At 38.4% G+C, this 23,177-nt stretch overlaps 1 protein-coding gene across 2 annotated transcripts in view; it reads left to right on the forward strand.

Moving 5' to 3' along the window:
• Positions 1-23,177, forward strand: part of ATG7 (autophagy related 7) — a 279,143-nt gene that overhangs the window by 145,985 nt on the left and 109,981 nt on the right. For both annotated transcript variants that reach the window (XM_032149727.2, XM_032149726.2), the window contains exon 18: positions 13,535-13,657. In XM_032149727.2, coding sequence (XP_032005618.1) covers positions 13,535-13,657 — 123 coding nt within the window. The remainder of the gene's footprint in view (positions 1-13,534; positions 13,658-23,177) is intronic.

Genomic DNA, 23,177 nt, shown 5'->3' on the forward strand with positions numbered 1-23,177 from the left:
GCATTGTTTTATAATTTTTATTGTATAAGTCTTTCACCTCAAGTTAATTCCTAAGCATTATATTCTTTTTGATGCTATTGTAAATAAACTTATAGTTTCTTTTTTAGATTGTTCATTATTAGTGCATAGAAATGTAACTGGTTTTCATGTTAACTTTGTATCCTGCTGCTTTGCTGAATTCAGTTTTCGTAGACTGTAGGGTTTTGTACATGTAAAATCATATCATTTGCAAGCAGAAATCATTTTACTTCTTCTTTTTCAATTTGGATGCCTTTTATTTATTTTCCTTGACTAATTTCTCTGGCTAGAACTTCCAGTATTGTGTTGAATAGAAGTGGTGAAATTAGGCATCCTTGCCTTTTTCCTGATCTTAGAAAGCGTTCCTTCTTTCATCACTGTGTATGATATTTGCTGTGGGTTTTGTTGCATATGGCTTTTATTATGTTGAGGCAGTTTCCTTCTATTCCTAGTTTAAGTGTTTTTATCATGAAAGGGGTTGAATTTTGTCAAATGCTTTTTCTGCATCAATCAAGATGATTGTGTGGCTTTTCCTCCCCACTTTCTTCAGTTTATATGGTGTTACATTGGTTTTTCATCCTTCCATTCCAGGAATAAATCTCACTTGGTCATGTTGTATAATCCTTTTAATATAAGATATGATCCAATATGTAGAAAACTGTAAAGATGTCACAAAAAAAACTTTGACTTAATAAATGAATTCAGCAAAGTAGCAGAATGCAAAGTCAACACAGTTTACTGTTATTTCATTGAGGATTTTTGCATTAATTTATAAGTGGTATTAGTCCATGATTTTCTCATAGTGCCTTTGTCTAGCTTTGGTGTCAGGCCACTGCTGGCCCCATAGAATGACTTAGGAAGTGTTCCATCTTTAATTCTTTAGAAAAATTTGAAAAGCAGTGGTACTAGTTCTTTAAATGTTTCATAGAACTCACCAGTGGAACCATCAGGTGCAGGGCTTTTGTTTGTCAGGAGATTTTTGATTACTGATTCAGTCTCCTTATTGGTTATAGATCTATTCAGATTTTCCGTTTCTTTGTGATTTCATTCTGATGGGTTTTGTGTGTCTAGGAATTTGTCTATTTTCATCTAGGTTATGGTATTATGTTTGTAATTCCACTTGTTCATTGCTAGTATACTGGAAAATAATTGAGTTTTTTTTTTTTTTTTTTTTTTTTTGACATGGAGTCTCGCTCTTGTTGCCCAGGCTGGAGCACGATCTCGGCTCACTGTAACCTCCACCTCCTCCCAGGTTCAAGTGATTTTCCTGCTTCGGCTTCCTGAGTAGCTGGGATTCCAGGTGCACACAACCACACCCAGCTAATTTTTTAATTATTAGTAGAGATGGGGTTTTGTCATGTTGGCCAGGCTGGTCTCGAAGTCCTGACTTCAGGTCATCCATCCACCTCCGCCTCCCAAAGTACTGGGATTACAGGCATGAGCCACCGTGCCCGGCCTAGTCTTATATATTGACTGTGTATCCTGCACCCTATGTATCCCGCAGTGTTGCTATGATTGCGTGTTAGTTCCAACAGTGTTTTTATTGATTTGGATTTTCTACGTGGGCAGTCATGTCATCTATGAACAGACAGTTTTATTTCTTCCTTCCCAATCAGAATACCCTTTATTTCTTTTTCTTATTTCATTAGCTAGGCCTTCTATTATGATGTTGAAAAGGAGCGGTGAGGGGATTGTCTTGCCTTGTTCCTGTTTTCTTGCCTTCTTGCCTTCATGGAGAAACTTCTGGTTTTTCACCATTAGTTAAATTCTTAGATGTAGAGATTTTGTGGATGTTCTTTATCAAATTGAAGTTTCCCTCTATTCCTAGTTTACTGAGAGTTTTTGTCATAAATGACTGTTCAATTTTGTAAAATGTTCTTTCTGCGCCTATTGATATGATGTGATTTTCTTCTTTTGCCTATGGATGTGATGGTTTATATTGATTTTCAAATGTTGAACCAGGCTTTTGCACCTGGGATAAATCATACATGATCATGGCATATAATTCTTTTTATATACAGTCATGTGTTGCTTAATGATGGGGATACATTCTAAGAAATGTGTTTGGTGATTTCATTGTTGTATGAACATCGTAAAGTGTCCTTATACAAACCATGACAGCATAAGCCTACTGCACACCTAGGCTATATGGTATAGCTTGTTGCTCCTAGGCTGCAAGCCTGTATAGTATGTAACTGTAATGAACACTGTAGACAACTATAACACAACGGTAAGTACTTGCGTATCTAAATGTATCTCAATATAGAAAAAGTACAGTAAAAGTATGGTATAAAAGATTTTTTTTAAATGGTACACCTGTGCAGAATACTTACCATAAATGGAGTTTGTAGGGCTGGAAGTTGCTCTGCGTGAGTCAGTAGTGAGTGACCGTGAAGGTCTAGGACAATTTGTACACCACTGTAGCCTTGATAAACAACACTAAACTTAAAAAATATTTTTTGGTCTTCAGTAATAAATTACCTTTAGCTTACTGTAACCTTTTTCACTTTATAAATGTTTTGATTAAAAACTTTTTTTACTCTTTTGTAATAACACCTAGCTTAAAACACAAACAAGTTGTACAGCCATACAAAAACATTTTTTCTTTATATCCTTATCCTGTATGCTTTTTCCTTTAAAAATTTTTATTTTATTATTTAAACTTTTTTGTTAAAAACTAAGACACAACATACACATTAGCCTACACCTACACAGGGTCAGGATTATCAATATCACTGCCTTCCACCTCTACACCTTGACCCACTGGAAGGTCTTCAGGGGCAATAACATGCATAGAGCTGTCATCTCTTATGATAGCAATGCCTTTTTCTGGAATGCAGTTAATTTTTTTTAATAAGTAGAAGGATTACACTTTGCTAAAATAATGCTAACATGTATAGTATAGTAAATACATAAACTGATAACATAGTTGATTATCAAGTATTATGTACTATATATAATTGTACGTGGTATATTTTATACTACAGGCAGCACAGTAGTTTATTTACACCAGCATCACCACAGACATGGAAGTAATGTGTTGCACTGTGACATTGTGATGGCTACGGCTTCACTAGGGTTTAGGAATTTTTTGGCTCCATTATAATCCGTGGGACCACCATTTTATATGCAGTTCCTCCTTGACTGAAATGTTGTGTGGTGCATGACTGTATCATTGGATTTGACTTGCTAATATTTTAAGATCCTTGCATCTATGTTCATAAGATATATTGGTCTGTAGTTTTCTAGTAATGTCTCTATCTGGCTTTGGTATTAGGGTGATGCTGGCCTTATAGAGTGAATTAGGAAGTATTCCCTTTGCTTCTATCTTCTGAAAGAGGTTGTAGATGATTGGTGTAATCTCTTTCTTAAATGTTTGGCAGAATTCCCCCAGTGAGCCCATCTGGGCCTGGTGCTTTCTATTTGGGAAGGTTATTAATTATTGATTCAATTTATTTTATAGAAATAGGCCTGTTTAGAATTTCCATTTTTTTTTATTTGAGTTTTGGTGGATTCTGTCTTTAAATAATTGGTTCAATTCATTTAGTTTTATCAAATTTCTAGATACGGGGTTGTTGATAGTATTCTTTTATTATCCTTTTCATCAATACAGATCTCATAGACATGAAAAGGATAATAAAGGAATACTATCACTAAAAAGTGATTCTTTGTATCTTAGTCTAATTGGAGGCTTATCAATTTACTTTGTCAAAGAACTAGCTTTTGGTCTTATTGATTGATTGTTTCTCCATTGATTTTCTGTTTTCAGTGTTACTGATTTCTCCTCTAGTTTTTATTCTCTTTTCTTCTGCTTACTGTGGATTTAATTTGCTGCTCTTGTTACCTAAGGGGTAAGATCAGATTATTGATTTTAGGTCTTTCTTCTTTTCTAATATATTATTTCAGTGATACAGATTTCTCTCTCTAAGCACTGCTTTCCCTGCATCCCATGAATTTTGATACATTGTGTTTTCATTTATATTTAGTTCAAATATTTTAAATTTCTCTTGAGATTTTTTATTCATGTGTTATTGTTTAACCTTACATATATTGAGATATTCCAATTATCTTTCTGTTGTGAATTTCTGGGTTCCACTGTGGTCTGAGAGCAGACTTTATATGATTTCTATTCTTTTAAATTTGTTAAAGTATGCTTTATGGCCCAGAATGTTCTACCTTGGTGAATATTCCATGTGAATGTGAGAAGAATGTGTATTCTGTGGTTGTTGGATGAAATAGAGAGGTGAATTCTATCCAGTTGATTAATAAATAGTGTTTTGAGTTCAAGTGCGTCCTTTTTAACCTTCTGTCTGCTGGATCTTTCTACTTCTGATAGAGCAGTATTGAAGTCTGCAGCTACAAAAGTAGATTCGTCTGTTTCTTCTTGCCATACTGTTAGTTTTTACCTCGTGTATTTTGATGCATTGTTGTTAAGTACATACACATTAAGAACTGTGTCTTACTGGAGAATTGAACCCTTTATTATTATGTAATGCCCTTCTTTATCGAATAACATTATTTGCTTTGAAGTCTGTTCTATCTGAAATTAATTCAGATACTTCTACTTACTTTTGCTTAGTGTTCATATGGCGTATTTTTTCCCATCTACTTTTAATGAATAAATGTCTTTATTTAAATTGGTTTTCCTTTATATATCATATAATTGGGTTTTATTTCTTGTTCCGTTATAATAATCTGCCTTTTAATTGGTACATTCAGATCAGTGTGATTATTGATATAATTAGATGAATATCTACCATATTTGTAACTATTTTCCATTTGTCACCTTTGTTCTTTGTTGCTATATTTGTCTTCTAGTCCTTTTTCTTGCCTTTTGTGGTTTAATTGAGCATTTTTTAAAAATTTATTTTTGTGTGTGTGTATGTGTTATATATATATATATATATGGTTTTTTTTTTTTTTTTTTTTTTTTTGAGATGGAGTCTTGCTCTATCACCCAGGCTGGAGTGCAGTGGCACATCTTGGCTCACTGCAAGCTCCACCTTCTGGGTTCATGCCATTCTGCCTCAGTCTCTCGAGTAGCTGGGACTACAGGTGCCTGCCACCATGCTCGGCTGATTTTTCGTATTTTTTTAGTAGAGATGGGGTTTCACTGTGTTAGCCAGGATGGTCTCGATCTCCTAACCTCGTTATCCACCCGCCTCAGCCTCCCAAAGTGCTGGGGTTATAGGCATGAGCCACAGCTCCTGGCCTGTATATTTTTTAAGGTAGGGTCTCACTCTGTTGCCCAGGCTGGAGTGCAATCGTGTGATCTCAGCTCACTGCAGCCTCAACCTCCCAGGTTTAAGCCATCCTTCCACTGTAGTCTCCCAAGTAGCTGGGACTACAGGCATATGTCACCATACCTGGGGTTTTTTTTTTTTATATTTTGTAGAGACCAGGTCTCTATATGTTGCCCAGGCTGGCCTTGAACTCCTAGACTCAAGTGATCCTCCTACCTCAGTCCCGCAAAGTGCTGGGATTACAGGTGTGAGCCACTGTCCCCAGCCAACATATTTCAGTATGGCTTCTTCTATCTCCCTTTGCTGGAAGCAAAGAGATTTTTCTCGAGTATTTACTGAGAGAACCTGGTTTAGCCCCTATAAGTAATACTCACAAAAGCATGGGGGCTTCCCTATAACTAGGTCCCCCTGGAGTTTTTATCACTGAGACTTGTCCACAGGTAGCAATTTGTCAGCTACAGTTTGTTTTTTCTGCCCCTCTCCCAGTTTCTATGGAGGTTTCTGCTCCAGCCTGTTGTGATTCTCTGTATCCACCTGACTGTCTCTCCAGTTCTGGGAGCAGTGGTGTATTAGTCCATTTTCACACTACTATCAAGAACTACCTGAAACTGGGTAATTTATAAAGAAAAGAGGTTTAATTGACTCACAGTTCCACGTTGCTGGGGAGGCCTCAGGAAACTTACAATTATGGTGGAAGGGGAAGCAAGGCACTTCTTACATGGTGGCAGGAGAGAGAGAGCAAAGAGGGAAGTGCCACTTTTAAATCATCAGATCTCATGAGAACTCGCTATCACAAGAACAGCATGGGAAACTGCCCCCCCCCCCCCATCCAATCACCGCCCACCAGGTCCCTCCCCTGACACGGGATTACAATTTTAGATGAGATTTAGGTGGGGACACAGAGCCAAAGCATATCAAGTGGTTTCTCCTGTGACCTCACTGAAGTTTTTGAGAAATACATGCACGTGTATTTTTTAAATCATCAAGAGCAAGTAAGTATAATGCTAAACAAGAAGTTAATAGAAACTGCATGTTTCCTCCCCTCTTTGAAAATACATTAGCATTTGTTTTTAGATAGAGTGTACATTTCCTGGAGTCATTGTTTAAGAATAATAGACAAGCAAGCTGGGCATGGTGGCTAACACCTGTAATCCCAGCACTTTGGGAGGCCGAGGTGGGTGGATTGCTTGAGGCCAGGAGTTCTGAGACCAGCCTGGGCACTGTGGCAAAACCCCATCTCTACTAACAATACAAAAATTAGCCAGGAATGGTGGCGTGCGCCTGTAATCCCAGCTACTGGGGTGGCTGAGGCAGGAGAATTGCTTGAACCCAGGAGGCAGAGGCTGCAGTGAGCCAAGATCACTCCACTGTACTCCAGCCTGGGCAACAGAGTGAGACTCTGTCTCAAAACAAGCAAAAAAACAAAGACACTACAAACCCATTTTGCTTTTCATGAATTGAAAATCATTATTTGGTGTTGTCAGGAGATCTTAGACCCTGTGAAAGGCATTTTCCAGAGAGTTGCCGAAAATTAGAAGGATTGGGGGGCGGGGGTTGAAATGCCTAGGCAGAGATGATAGGTTTGATATAGTAAAGAGTAAGGAGTCACCAAAGTGTCTTAGCAAGGGAATACTCTAAAAATCATGTTTTAAGAACAGATTCTACCGTCTGTGTCTGGGGTGTGTGTGTTCATAGAGAAAACCTAGCCTCCCAAAACAAGCAAGGAAAATCATGGATTATGAAAGGATCTTTCTACTAAAAGAGTCATTATTACTTCTCTATTTTGCAAATTCTCTCAATACCTTCAGAATATTTGCAGCCTTCCAAAATGTAATGTGTACCCGAATTGTGCTATGTTTTACACAGACTGACAGGTTCTTGTTCAAATTCTTTGTGATAACATCTTTTCATTTTCTTTTCTTTTTTGGGTAGTTTTAAATACATTTTCCTTTTTAAGAAGGCTAGGATGTTTGGGGGGAAAAAATCCTTGTACTTTTTGTAAGCCACTTATAACACAGATTAAGTTCACAGCACATAAAAAGAATACCAGAGAACCCTTGCATGCTTAAATATGCCCCTAGAGGATTGTTTTTCCACATATTTTTAAGCCATTGCTATTAATAATGTTCCAGCATTAAACTTTCTGTACATCCTCATTATGGAGGAGGCCTTTTTTTTTTTTTTTCATTCTGCCCTTGCTGTTAGTTTTTCCATGGTCCGATATGTAGCACTATAAAATTATCTGTGGAAACATACAATCTGAGTGTTTAACTGGAGTCTAACAAAGTATCATGTCTGGGGCTGTTCCAATTTTTATTCAAAGATGTTGTCAGTTTTTCAAACTTAATTGTTCTTTTGTCTTACTGGAAACCTGGCAGAAGGTGGCTATTTACAGGCATATCTTAGAGAGATTATGGGGCAGACCACCACAATAAAGCTAATATCACGGTAAATCAAGTCTCACAATTTATTTGGTTTCTCAATGCATATAAAAGTTACATTTTTACTATACTGTAGTCTATTAAGTGTGCAATAGCATTATGTCTAAAAATACATGCATACCTTAAGTAATACAAAATACATTTTTTGCTAAAAAATGCTAACAATATTGAGCTTTCAGCAAATTGTAATCTTTTTGCCTAGTGGAGGTTCCTGCATTGATATTGATGGTGGCCACTTGATCAGGGTGGTAGTTGCCAAAGGTTGGGGTGGCTGTGGCATTTTCTTAGAAAAAGACAAGTTTGTTGCAGCAGTTGGCTTTTCCTTTCAGAAGAGATTTCTCTGTAGCATGCAGTGCTGTTTGATAGCATTTTACTCACAGCAGAACTTCTTGAAAAATTGGAGTTGTCCTCTCAAACCCTGCTGCCACTTTATCAACATGATGTTCTAAATCTTTAGTTGTCATTTCAACAATGTTCACAGCATCTTCATCAGGAATAGATTCCATCTAGAAACCACTCTCTTTGCTTACCTGTAAGAAGTTTGATCCTGAGATTGCAGCAGTTCAGTCACATCTTCAGGCTCCACTTCTAGTTCCCTTGCTTTTTTCACCACATCTACAGTGACTTCCTCTTGAACCCCTCAAAGTCATCCATGAGGGTTGGAACAACTTCTTTCAAACGCCTTTTGATGTTGATATTTTGACCTCCTTCCATGAATCACGAATATTCTGACTGGTATCTAGAATGGTGAATCCTTTCCAGAAGGTTTTCAATTTACTTTGATCAGATCCATCAGAGAAATCACCCTGTATGGCAGCTATCACCTGATTAAATGTAGTTTTTAAATAATAAGACTTGAAAGTCAAAATTACTCCTTGGCACAAGGGCTGCAGAATGGCTATTGTCTTAGCAGGCATGAAAACAACATTTATCTCTTTGTACATCTCCATCAGAGCTCCTGGGTAACCAGGTACATTGTCAGTGAGCAGTAATATTTTGAAAGGAACCTTTTTTTCTGAGCAGTAGGTCTCAACAGTGGGCTTAAGATATTCAGTAAACTTATTTTATGCTGTAAACAGATGTGCTGTTACCCAGATTTTGTTGTTTCAGTTATAGAGCACAGGCAGAGAAGATTTAGCATAATTTTTAAGGGACCTAGGATTTTTAGAATGGTCAGTAAGCATTGGCTTCAACTTAAAAGTCACCGGCTGCTTTGGCCTTGACCAAGAGAGTCAGCCTATGTTTTGAAGCTTTAAAGCCGGGCATTGACTTCTCCTCTGTAGCTACGAAAGTCCTAGGTGGCATCTTCTTCCACTAGAAGGCGGTTTCATCTATGTTAAACATCTGTTGTTTAGCCACATTTCTCAATTTTCTGAGCTAGAGCTCATAATAACATGTTGCAGCTTCTACATCAGTACTTGCTGCTTCGCCTCTCCCTTTTACGTTATGGAGACAGCTTCTTTCCTTAAACCTCATTAGCCAACCTCTGCTAGCTTCCAGCTGTGCTTCTGTAGCCTCTGTACCTCTCTCAGCCTTCATAGAAGTAAAGGGACTTTTAGCTTTGCTCTGGATTAGGCTTTGGCTTAAGGGGATATTGTGGCTGGTTTGATCTTCTAGATCACTAAAACTTTCTCTGTAGCTCTTTTACTTGATTTTTGTGTGTTTATTGGAATAGCACTTCTAATTTCCTTCTAGAACTTTCCCTTGGCATTAACAACTTGGCTGTTTGGTGCAAGAGGTTTAGCTTTTTTAGCATGTCTCAGCTTTTGACATGCCTTCCTCACTATGCTTAATCATTTCTAACTTTTTTTTTTTTTTTTTTTTTGAGACAGTCTCACTCCGTTGCCCAGGCTGGAGTGCCGTGGCGCAATCTCAGCTCACTGCAACCTCCACCTCCTGGGTTTAAGTGATTCTCTTGCCTCAGCCTCCCAAGTAGCTGGGATTACAGGCGTGTGCCACCACGCCCAGCTAATTTTTGTAGTTTTAGAGACGAGATTTCACCATGTTGGCCAGGCTGGTCTTGAATTTCTGACCTCAAGTGATCCACCCACCTTGGCCTCTCAAAGTGCTGGGATTACAAATAGGCATGAGCCACCGTGCCTGGCCTATTTCTAGCTCTTGATTTAAAGTGAGAAATGTGTGACTCTTCCCTTTCACTTGGACACTTTGAGGCCATTGTAATTGGCCTACTTTCAGTATTGTTTTGTCTCAGGAAATAGGCCCAACTAGAGGGAGAGAGATGAAGGAATGGCCAGTTGGTGAATCGGTCAGAACACATACAACATTTATCTATTAAGGTCACCATCTTATATAGGTACAGTTTGCGGTGCCCCAAAACAGTTACAAAAGTAACATCAAAGACCACTGAACACAGATCACCACAACAGATATAATAATAATGAAAAAGTTTGAACTATTGTGAGAATTACCAAAATGTGACAAAGAGACACGAAGTGAGCACATGGTGTTGGAAAAATGGTATTGATTCCCTTGCTCAATGCGGGTTGCCACAACTTTCAATTTTTTTTTTTTTTTTGTAATCACTAAACACATAGTACTTACCATTTCAAAAAAGATCACTTAATTTCAGTGCACATTTTTTCCTGACGTAACATTCTGGTTTATAAGGAATCTTGTTATTACTGAGGGATTGAGTTATTTATTAAATGTCTTTTTTTTTTCCAGGGGTTAGGTTGTCAAATCAATTTCCCATGGCTAATCAGCCTGGGCTTGACTCTATGCACGTAATGGTCCTCCACTCCCACAGCTCTCTAGGACTTGCCGTCTCTCTGATCCCAACAGCCTGCAGGTCTTTTCTTACCAGCCAGGACTCTTTCCCAGTCCCTTCAGTGGTGCTCACCAGCCCCTCAGTTTCTCTGACCTTAACCTTTTGATCCTTATTCTGCCAGTCCCTTAGCTTAGATGGGTTCTTAATTTCTTTTCTCCCCAAGTTTGTATTTTTCTGTCCTGACCAGAGGTGTCAGATTGTTCCACACTGTTTAAATGTGCCAGTCAGCCTCTCTTCTCAGCTGGGCCTCAGGGTCACCACTCTTCTCAAGCCCCATAGTCTAACCCTTCTCGGGTCACAGAGGACTTCCTGCCTGCTATCTAGACCCTAGAGCTCCCCTGCCCCCCATCCCCTGGTCCCTTCACTTTTCACTGCTGCAGCTTTGCTCATCCTTCCCTCCTCATTCCTGCCCCTGAGGGAGAGCTGCCCCTCCTTTCCAGTGCCAACCTCTTCATCAGTGCTTTAGAGTTCTGCCTCAGAACTAAACAAAAACACAAACCAACTAAAGATTTTAATATTTTTATATTAATATTTAAAATTGTCTGATTTTAATGTTAAATAACATTTGGTTTTAAGAAATATTATTAAATATTTAATGTTAATAAATATTGTTTATTAACATTAAATAAAGGTGGGAGGATCACCTGAACCCAGGAGGTTGAGGCTGCAGTAAGCTATAATTGTACCACTGCACTCCAGCCTCGGTGACAGAGCGAGACTATCACCAAGAAAAAAAGAAAAAAAAAAACACTGTTTGCAGCAACAAAAGTTAGAAAGCCCTACCCTTTAACAAAGAGCTGATTAAATTATGGTGTGTTTATTATCGGTGGCAATTAAATAATTTTAATTTTAATAAATATTTTTAATATTAAATATTTAAAACCTTATTTTAATAAATATTGAATAATTATTAAGTAACACATGCACATGGATTTAAAAATTAAAGTAGTATAAAATAGTCTACAGAGGCTATTTGATGCCAGTTTGTGTGTATATGCATTCTGCCAGAGATATTCTTCCATAGATGATACATGCATAAACAAGTATGTACATCCATGCGTTTCTTCTTCTTCCCGTCTCCTCCTTCCACTCTTTTTGAATACAAATACTATCTATACACAGTCTAGATATTGCTTTTTAAATATATTGCTATGTTTTGGAAAACAATTTGTGTCAGTACTATAGACCTGCCTCATTCTTTTAATGGATACAAAATATGCCTTTTTTTTTGTTTTTGAAGACTGTCAACCCAGGTTGGAGTGCAGTGGCGTGATCATAACTCATTGCAGCCTCAACCTCCTGAGTTCAGGTGATCCTCCCACTTTAGCTTCCCAAGTAGCTGGAATTACAGGTGCACTCTACCACACCTGGCTAATTTTTAAATTTTTTTGTGGAGACGAGGTCTCACTATGTTGCCCAGGTTGGTCCTGAACTCCTAAGCTCAAGCAGTCCTCCTGCCTTGGCCACCCAAAGTGCTAGGATTACAGGCGTGAGCCATCGTGCCTGGCCCAAACAGCGTTTCAGTAAGCATCCTTACAACATACGTCTTTGTGCCCATGTACAGCTTTATCAGTATGAAGTCTTAAAAGTGGAATTGCTGGATTAAAGGGTGCCTGCATTTTCATCTTCTGAAAAGAAAAAAATTCTATTTCTTGTATTATTACTGCTCCAGTCTGTTTATGCATTGTTTATTTCTTAGATATGTCTTCAATGTCTGCCATCTTTTTAAAGCATTCATCTCTTTATTTTTTGTGAGTTCCCAGAGAATTTCTGAGGCATTCTGGTTCAGCGTTGTACGTTTCACAGTCCCTGTGATGACTGAATTCCTAAATGTGATACTCATTGTTTCTAAGAACTCTTTACTCTTCTCATATTCTCCTCTCTAGTGTATAGGCCTTTTATTTCTTAACTTTCTATGTGAGGATAACATATATCCAAAAAAAACACACAAATCTTCTGTTCAACTTAATGAATTCTCAAAAAGTACACCTTATGTAACCAATGCTTAGATAAATAATTACCAGCACCTTGGAATGTCCCTTGTGCCCCTTACAGTCTCTCTATGGGTAGCCACTATCTTCTAACACCACAGATTCATGTTGCCTGTTTCATTTTAATTTTATATAAATGTAATTGTACAGTACATACTACTTCTCCTTTCTTTTGTGTAACATTATGTTTGAAGGTAGTTTGTTCTCACTGATATATAGTATTCCATTGCATGACTATACCACAATCCATTTGTTCATTCTACTATAGATGTTCACCTCAGTGGTTTCTAGTTTTGGGCTATTATGAATAGCGCTGCTATGGACAGTTTTGTTTGTATCTTCTGGTGTGCACATATGTACACATTTTTGTTGGGTGTATATACACATAGAGTAGAATTGCTGCATCATAGGGCATAGAGTCCTGGTTGTTCCACATCCTTGTCAGCACTTGGTATTTTCTTTGTCATTTTAGTCTTTTTGATAGGTGCAACGTAGTGTTTCATTGTGGTTTCAGTTTTCATATCAACTACTCACGCCCTGGAGCCCATTTTCATGTTTATTGGTTCTTTGGAGATCCTCTTTTGTGAAGTACCTATTGACATTTATTTTTCCATTTTAAAATTATTTTTAAAAATATATTTGGCTAGCTCGTATGTCATACTTTTTTGACAAAATCCTTTTTCCCCTCCCTTCTCATTTTCCTTTTAAATTTATTTTCTTGGCTTTTCTCTCACCTGTTCTTTTCTAACCAGTGAACTTTACAGCCACTAATCCTAACTCTTCCAGAATTTTTAGTGAATTTGCATGAAACTTACTTTATTTGAGAAAACATTGGTACTCAAACTGGAAGATAATGTTATTGTCATTCTAAGAAGAGAAAAGATGATACATACTAAGCCGTCCTAGTTTTTTGGCCACTAGATTGCATTATTATCCCCATATTTAATTCTCATTTTAATTTTATTTTTGACAAGAGCTTGTTAGAAGTGAAAGTCTTTTAATTTGCATTTTAAGTCTGGAGCCTCCTTTTTAAAAAATGTAAATGTTTTACAGGTTCTTGATCAATATGAACGAGAAGGATTTAACTTCCTAGCCAAGGTGTTTAATTCTTCACATTCCTTCTTAGAAGACTTGACTGGTCTTACATTGCTGCATCAAGAAACCCAAGCTGCCGAGGTAAGAACAAAACAAGCTTTCTGTAGTGAAGACTGACATGCTTAAAACTATTTGATATTCACCATATGGAAAAGGAAGAAAGCAACTTTTAATTTTTGTAACTTGGAACAAATATCACTAAATAAGTCTGCTAGTTACCAGAGAACGAATAACCTTCAGCAAGTGCTGGATACTGATGTGTGTAGGTTGCTGTCCAGTAGGTGCCTAATACACAAAATCACTGTGATAAAGGAAGCATAGGTTGTAGATTTCCAGGCACCTCTTGTCCTTACTGAAGATCTGCATGTATATGACCATCGGAGAGAGTTGGCTTTAATGTCCATATATCAAAATGTAAGTTGGTAAAGACACTGGACTCCAGCTATGTTCTTTAGAAAGAAGGTATTGGACTCTGGCCATGTTCTTCAGAAAGAACATGCCTGGCTTTTTCACGATTTGATCAGTCTTCTTAGACCCTGAACCCCACCATGAAATGACTTCCCCAGACACAACCTGAGTGAGTTATGCTTTGTTTCTCAGCTAGAATATTTTGCATATCTTAATTTCCTGGGTCATTGCATCTTTTTTTTTTTTTTTTAAGACTGAGTTTAAGAAATAAATTATTGGCCGGGCGAGGTGGCTCACGCCTGTAATCCAAGCACTTTGAGAGGCCAAGGTGGGTGGGTCACAAGATCAGGAGTTTGAGGCCAGTCTGGCCAACACAATGAAACCCTGTCTCCACTGAAATAAAAAAATCAGGTGGGCGTGGTGGCAGGCACATGTAATTCCAGCTACTTGGGAGACTGAGGCAGGAGAATTGCTTGAATCCCGGAGGCAGAGGTTGCAATGAGCCGAGATTGTGCCACTGCACTCCAGTCCGGGCAACAGTGTGAGACTCCACCTCAAAAAAAAAAAAAAAAAAAAAAAAAAGAAATTATTTTGTTTTTCCAAATGCTCGCTGTTCTTAGAAAAGGGAATGCCGTGTATGGTGATAGAGCTATTTGGATCACTTGGCAAAATGTGCAATTCCTTAGAATTGATGAGTGAGATTAAATTAATATCTTTTCCCCTTAGTTACGTGGATAAAGAGGCCATGAGGAGAAATGTAGCTTATGTTGTGTTTCCACAAACTACGTAAGGAAAACCTTGACTTCCTGTGTCTTGCAGGGGTATACCCGTGCACTTGCCATTAGTCCTTTTAAGTTGCAGTTCTTCCCACCAACTAGAGAAAAATGTGTAAATTATTTCTAGCTAGGTGGCAAAACTCCCCCAGCCATCTTGTCAAATGATTGCATGGGTGCAAAGATCTATAAATTCCTCCATAGGTTGCATATCCTCACCATTCAGGGAGACCCCAAGTTGTCAATGAATAGATGGCCAGGCCCAGTACTGGACCAGCCAGTGGTGAAAGGGCTGCTGTTTGGAGAGGTGGAGCTAGTGCTGAGTATAGGAAGACCATGTAGAAATATCAAAGTCAGACCCATTGGAGCTTTGAGCAGATTGTGAGATTTTCAGGTACACCAGGGAGGCAAGATAGTATATCTTTAGTGCTGGACTTACAACTAAAGGCAGTCCTTCTTTAAATTGTTCTGGTGTCCTCTGGGCATTAAACAGATGCAGTCTTCCACTTACGGCCAATAGTTAGAGCCACAAAGAGTCTATTTCAAGTTTCAGGAGATGAATGGCATCTCTGCTGCTCTTTGAGAGACTTTAAGGTATTTTTCCCCTGAATTGTGATTGGGTTCCCAGGCAGGGTTCAGAACATTGTGTTTATTGTCTGCCATATTATCTTTTAAGCAGTGCTGTACTGCCTGATGGTATGGAAAAGGCAACATAGATGTTTGTAAACATGCAGTCATCTGATGGCTAAGGAAGTTTTGCCACCCAGCTAGAAGTAATTTACATATTTGTTTAGTTAGCTAGAAGAATTTCAACTTGAAATTGACCCAATTTTTCACTCTTTAAAACAGAGCAGATGCTCAAATAGTGGGCAGGTTTCTAGATTTAACCTGGTTTATCTTGCATTTTAGTTGGTCAAATCTTAATGGATTTTTCACAGACTTAGAGAAAGTTTAAAAGCAATGGTGACTAGATGGTGGAGCAGAAGGGAGCATGATTTCATCCACAAGCCTGAGTTTTCTTTTTGAATTTTCCTCTACTAAATTATATCTTTAGTTTTGGAATCATACATCACATCAAATTTTAGATTAGAGATGGTAAACTGTTTGGCCTATGAGCCAGATATGGCTTGCAGGTGTGTATTTTTTGGCCTGCGCTGTATGTTAAATTCTGAATAAAGCCATCATTTAAAAATCACAAGTTTTAGGCTGGGCGTGGTGGCTCACAGCTGTAATCCTAGCACTTTGGGAGGCTGAGGAGGGCAGATCACCTGAGGTCAGGAGTTCGAGACCAGCCTGGCCAACATGGTGAAACCCCGTCTCTACTAAAAATGCAAAAATTAGGCATGGTGGCGCATGCCTGTAATCCCTGTTACTTGGGAGGCTGAGGCAGGAGAGTGACTTGAACCCCAGGAAGCAAAGATTGCAGTGAACCAAGATTGCGCCACTGCACTCCAGCCTGGGCGAAAGAGCAAGACTCCATCTCAAAAAAAAAAAATAATAGTAAATAAAAAATAAATCACAAGAGGGTCTGAATTTTCCCATTTCCAACTTTGAAAAATCAGATCCAGGAACTCCAGATGTGCATCTCTTAATAGTGATGGTTAGCTAGAGCCAAGAAGCAAAGTTTATAGATAATGCACTTGATATAAAATTTAAAGGTATTACAAAATATTCTGGGCTGGGCATGGTGGCTCATGCCTCTAATTCTAGCACTTTGAGAGGCCAAGGCTGGCGGAGTACCTGAGCTCAGGAGTTTGAGACCAGCCTGGGCAACACAGTGAAACCCCATCTCTACTAAAAATACAAAAAACTAGCCTGGCGTGGCAGCGTGCACCTGTAGTCCCAGCTACTCAGGGACGAGGTAGGAGAATTGCTTGAACCAGGGAGGCAGAGGTTGCAGTGAGCTGAAATGGCGCCACTGAATTCCAGCCTGGGTGACAGAGTGAGACTCTGTCTCAGGAAAAAAAAAAAAAAAATTCTGTGAAAAGGGAATCTTCCTTGTATACATGTCCCTTAGCTCCTCAGTTCCTTTCCTGGAGACAAACACTGTTGTTACTTTCCTGCCCAGAGATATTCTTTAGGTTATATTCTTTATTTACATGATGCCCTTTAGTAGGTGACCCTTAATAGGTATTTGAGCTTATAACCCCTGTCTTCAAAAAGGATCATTATTTTTCTTAACTCTGAATAGGACTGTGTTTTAAGATAAGGTTTGAAATACAGGACTTAGTAGAGGACCTCATAGCAACAAAAATTATTGTTCTAACTATATCATTTTATATTACTCTGACAAATGTGTGTGTGTAAGCAAAATATATAAATATATGTTAAAATACATATATATATATACCTTTACACATATCTGTGTGAAAGTAGTGTTTCGATTTACATACTTGAGTCTCAGTGCGTTTACAGGTGGTCAGTAATAAAAACACAAAATTCTGCATTCTATGTAGAAAGGTCTCCACTTATTTATTTTAGCAACACAATCATGATGCTAAATTAATTCTCATTTTGGGTTAACTGTTTCTATCTATCAACATTGGAATTGCAAACGATTCAACTAGATAATTATATGTGACATTACCATTATATACTTTGTTTATAAAATATGTGTTTAAAAAATATACTGAGCATCTTTTGAAAATCTGATACCAAGCACTGTGCTAGTAACTGAATACAGAAGTTAATGAGACACTGACCCTCAAGGGCTCGTAGTCTAGTGTGAGAAGCTGACATGTAAATAGTGAGCTCTAATGCAATAAAAAATGTTTTATTGATTTGTATATTAAGTGCTGAGAGAGCAGTTACTTCTGCCTAGGGGAATAGGGATGTCAAGAAAAGCTTCACAGGAAGAGAACAAATATTTCATTTAGTTTTAAAGGATGAGTGGACTATTTTTAAAAATAAAAGTTGGATTTTGGCAGAGAAAGAGTAGAGAAGGGAAGGGCAAGAAGCCTAGGGCGTTCTAGACTGAATAAAGGTCTCTGGGGCCAAGTCTTTAGTATATTACTCAAAATCATGAGTAGTGTGATGTACTTGGAGCCGGAGTTACCTGAAGTCAACATACTGTTTTTTAATAATAGTTTTATTGAGTTATAATTCACATACCATAAAACACACCATTTTGGCTGGGTGCAGTGGCTCACGCCTATAATCCCAGCACTTTGGGAGGCCGAGGTGGGTGGATCACTTGAGGTCAGGAGTTTGAGACCAGCCTAGCCAACATGGCGAAACCTTGTCTCTACTAAAAATACAAAATTAGCTGGGTGTGGTGGCATGTGCCTGTAATCCCAGCTACTCGAGAGGCTGAGGCAGGAGAATCACTTGAACCCGGGAGGCAGAGGCTGCAGTGAGCTGAGATCGTGCTGTTGCATTCCAGCCTGCAAGGGCAGGGAGAAAAAAAAGAAAAAAAAAACCACACACACACCACATACACACACACACACACACACACACACACACACACCCCCACACACACACCCACACCCACACCTTTTTAAAGTGTGCAGTTCAGTGGTTTTTAGTATATTCACAGAGTTGTGCAACCATTACCACTCTCTAGAAAATTTTCATCCCCCCCACCCAAAACAAACTCTGAACCTATTAAATGGTCACTCTCTGTTCCCTCCTCCTTCCAGCCCCTGGCAACCACTAATCTTCTTTCTGTGTGTAAGGATTTTTCTATTCTGGACACATCACATAAATGATCCTTTGTGTCTGGCATCTTCTATTTAGCACAGTGTTTTTAAGGTTTATTCATGTTGTAGCAAGGTATGTAATTGTTTTTCATTTAAAGAAAAAGTCTCAATGCTATTAGAATTTTCCATATTCTTTGCACCTGTGGTCTGTCTCCCTAAATATAGCCTTTATGAAGGAGGAATGCAAAGCTGATCCAACTGGAGACTACAGATTCCTTTATATTCTATATTTATATAGAAAGAGACACATAGTAATGAATTGGAAGCCATATCCAAGCTAGAATCATCTAGATTTAGTGAGACTGACTAATGCAACCCAATTTTTTGCACTCATCCCCTGTCCATCAGATACCTGAAAATGATTGCAATGATTTTAAACTAGGTTACTGGTATAATCATACTGCTGTTGAGATTAGCAGGCAAATTACCAAGTTAGTTTTTATTGGAGGAGAGGTCAAGGTGCAAGGGTGCATAGTGGAGACTGGGGACCAGGCTGACAAAGATGAATTGTTTTAGGTAGTGATGACTTTGAGGTAATGGGATAAGTGAGTGAAAATGACTGGTTGGCATTGGAGATGGGATGGAGATGGAGCTTGGATAAAAAGAATAGCACTAGTAAATGGATTTAGCTAGACAAAGGAGATTTACCCTATTCCATTTAGCACAGTGAGGAGAGGCTAGAGAGCTAGGATGCAATAAAAAAAATTTTAATGAGAAATGTGTATGGTAGATTAATTTTATCTCAAGTTATAGATTAAAAATTTTAAATACCACATAAATGCCATTTGCCTTTGCTAATGTTATATTTTTATGAAGAAGGAGCCTTGCATAAGAATGATATAATGGACTTTGGGGACTTGAGGGAGAAGCTTGGGAGGGGGGTAAAGGATAAAAGACATATTGGGTGCTGTGTACACCGCTTGGGTGACAAGTGGACTAAAATGTCAGAAATCACCACTAAAGAACTTACCTATATAACCAAAAATCACCTGTACCCCAGAAACTATTGAAATAAAAAAAAAAGAGAGACTTGGACAGATAGCCATATTCTTTGCCAAATTATAGTTACATTCTGCTCATGGGGGATTAGGAGGTTCAATGGAAGAAAGGCCCCACTCAGCTTTCTCCCCTCTTAAAATGTTGCCTTGTGAATTAGGGAATTTCGCATAAAGCTCTGACCTTTACTTCCAAGGCCTTTACTGAGAATGGGTTTGGATACTTGGAGATTGATCCTGACTCCCTATCCCTCCTAGATCTTTATTTATCCTATTTGGAACCCAGGGAAATGGCCTTAAAGTTGTTGAACCACAGGGTGTCCAAGTCATGGAGCTATTGAGGTTCTCACCAAGTATCTTTTAAATTGCTGCATTTGGGATGGGCGCAGTGGCTTACACCTGAAATCCCAGCACTTTTGGGAGGCTGAGTTGGGAGGATTGCTTGGGTCTGGGAGTTTAAGGCCAGCCTGGGCAAGATGGTGAGCCTCTGTCTCTATTTAAGAAAATTAGAAATTAGCCAGGCATGGTGGCACACCAGCTACTTATAATGCTGAGGCAGGAGGATCACTTGAGCCCAGGAGTTTGCGGCAGACAGTGAGCTATGATTGTGCCACTGTACTCCAGCCTGGGTGACAGAGCAAGACCCTGTCTCTTATTTAAAAAAAAAAAATTTTTTTCTCCCTGCCCTTGCAGGCTGGATTGGTTGAAGAAATGCTCAGTCTAAATCAAACATATGAACACCTTAACCATGTTCCACAAAAATTTGCTGTGACTTACCTTTTCAGAGTTATTTCTCATCCTTTGAATAAGTATCAGTTCACATGTATTTATTTGTTGCAACTGTGGGTTCAACATCATGAGAAATGCCAAAATATTTTCTAACTGAATCTAAGTAGAGATAAGACTAATTTATAAGAGAGTTAATAGAACAAGCTATATTGGTATATCCCTGAGAAATTCAAATTCTTAAGTCCCTTTACCCAATTTCCCTGAAATACTTCATTCCTATTCATGCAAGTTTGCACGTTCCATGATTCCAGGATTAATTTTAGGCTGTTTTACTTCCTTGCCTTGACCATATTGTCAGTATTTGATGATGTACCATGCAGTTATGATTTCAGGGTTGCAATTACAGTGCACCATTAATATAATTTGCATTTTGTCAAGGTTGTGCTAAACAGAACTTCCTTTCTGCAGATTTGGGGATTAATGAATGATCATCTAAAAAGAAAGTTTAGCAACAACCATAACATAGGCTATAAAATCATAAACAGACCAGCAGAAATGAACAGGGCTGAGCTGATTAATTGATTATGAATTAAAATGTAGATTGTGATTCATTCACTATAGAACTCAGAATTCTAGAAAATGCCCATTTCTCTCATAGCCAAAAAGTCATATGAAAAACATTACGGTCATGTGATATGACTTCATTGGCACAGCAATTTACTATTCAGCAAAGTAAATAACACAATTAACAAGTGTTTCTGCTGGGCCTTTTGCACTTACACTGAGATTTTGGCCTCTCCCCCACACAGCTGGTTTTGATTTGGTTCCTGTGGAATATTTTGTTTTGTTTTGTTTTGCATTTAACAACAGTCAGATATTTATGTACAGCTTCATCAAGAGCCTCTGATGACAAATATGCCTTTGGAGGCCAGTAGAAGCTGTGGGAAACCCCCGTGTCAGCACTCAGACCTGTTTCCAATGGAGAGAAATCGCTCTGGGGACTTAACTAGCCTGCTCATGAATCCAGTTCCCTTTTCCCAGAGCCTTCTGCTAGCTCACTTCCAACCCGTGCTGGCCATCCTGGGATTGTGCCCTGCCTTGATTTTTCCTTATGAAGCAATCCCTCAAGACACAGCCTTGGCCCTCTCTCCTGAGTGAGGGAGGAAAGGCAGAAACAGGCAGAAAGCCATTTACTTCTTAGATTGGAAACTAGAGCCTGGTTTTTGAAATAAAGCTTGGCAGTATCTCACTTATAACTTACTTTATAAAATGTGTACCTTTTATTTGCTGTCAGAGTTATCTACATGAATTTGAGATGTTTGGATAAATTGGTATTAGGGAAAAAGTTGCAATTGGAGAATAGACAATGAAGTCTGGGCAGAGTTCCCCACCCTTCGGAAGAGTCTCGGATAGTATAATCCGCTTGGAGAAGTCTAAGGGAGAAAGAAGGGGGGAAATCATAAATGCTAAAAGCAAAGCAAAGACAGCTAGTATTAGGAAATAGAACATGGGAATCCAGTCCTTCTTACATTGTACTCCTGGTTCCACCAGTGTTCTCATGAGTGACCTTGGATGAATCCTTCAGTGTTCTGTGCATGCTTCCCCACTTAAAATGAGAGGATTGAATCATGTGAAATTCTTTTTTTTAAGCCTCCTTTCTAGAAAAAATGAAATGCTTTTCAACTCTAATTTAGTGATTTTGATTCAAATATACCATGTATAACCAAAAAGGAAAAAGATAGACAATTTTTACATAACAGTGTTTAAAAATATATCAAAGTACTTACTTTTTATACATTTTATAAATATTCTTTGGTATCTATTATATCTAGCTACCATTGCCAGAAACTTTTTGCAGATTTTGAGATTTACATCTACTTTGAGCCTTAATAGAACGTTGCTTATACTTTCTATTGATGTGTGTCACTGTACGTATAAATCTAAAATGGTATAATTCAGCCTAATAACTTACCTCCTTCACCAGACTCGGTGCCACTTTTGACTTCTTTATAAACTCAAACTCACCCTGGCCGTAACTGGGTATGTTCACGAAACATGCTACTCACTACCCCTCAGTACAGCTTCCGAAGATGAGTTCCAAAGCCCTCTAACTTTAATAGCAGCATCCTTAGAGTGCTGAATGTGTAATAATAGGGGAGTTTCTTTAATAATCAGCCGTGTTACATTAGAATACTCATAAAGTGCATGAGTAACCCGAATCCTGGCCTGGTCGGAAGGTCTGAGTTCATACCCCAGCTCCCACACATAGCCAAGACTGCCATGTTCTTCTGTGTGGGCTGTGTCAGGCAGGACCGTGTGCAGCAGTCATGTGAGACCTTGGGTTATTTACTTCATTGACCTTCGTTTCCATCATTTTGTAGGATGTGATTAATAATTCCTACTCCTCACAATTACCATATTAAGTAAGAAAGCACATTACAAAAGAAAAAATAAATTGGTCTCCATCAAAATTTTAAACTTTGTGCTTCAAAGGACATAATCGAGAATATGAAAAGTGGGCCACAGTATAAGAACAGCATTTTGCAAATCATGCCTGGTAAGGGTCTGGTATCTAGAATATAGAGGGAACTCTAAGCTGGGTGTGGTGGCATGTGTCTATAGTCCCAGCTGCTTGGGAGGCTGGGGTGAGTGCATCGTTTGAGCCCAGGAGCTGAGACCAGCCTGGGCAGCATAGTGACAGTCCATCTCTAAAAACAACAACAAAACCCAGAATATATAGGGAACTCTTACAACTTAATATAAAGACATAGAACTCAATTAAAAATGGGCATTAGATTTAAAACATTTCTCCAAAGAAGATATACAGATAATCACATGATATCATAATCAAATAAGATGTGCACTATCAATAGCCATTGGGAAAATGCAAATTGAAACTGCTGTGAGATGGCATTCATACCCAGTAAGATGGCTATAATCAAAATGACAACATCCAGTGTTTATGAAGATGTAGGGAAATTAGAAGCCTCCTACC

Source organism: Hylobates moloch, unplaced genomic scaffold (genome assembly GCF_009828535.3).
Source record: "Hylobates moloch isolate HMO894 unplaced genomic scaffold, HMol_V3 SCAFFOLD_4, whole genome shotgun sequence".
NCBI lineage: Eukaryota > Metazoa > Chordata > Mammalia > Primates > Hylobatidae > Hylobates > Hylobates moloch.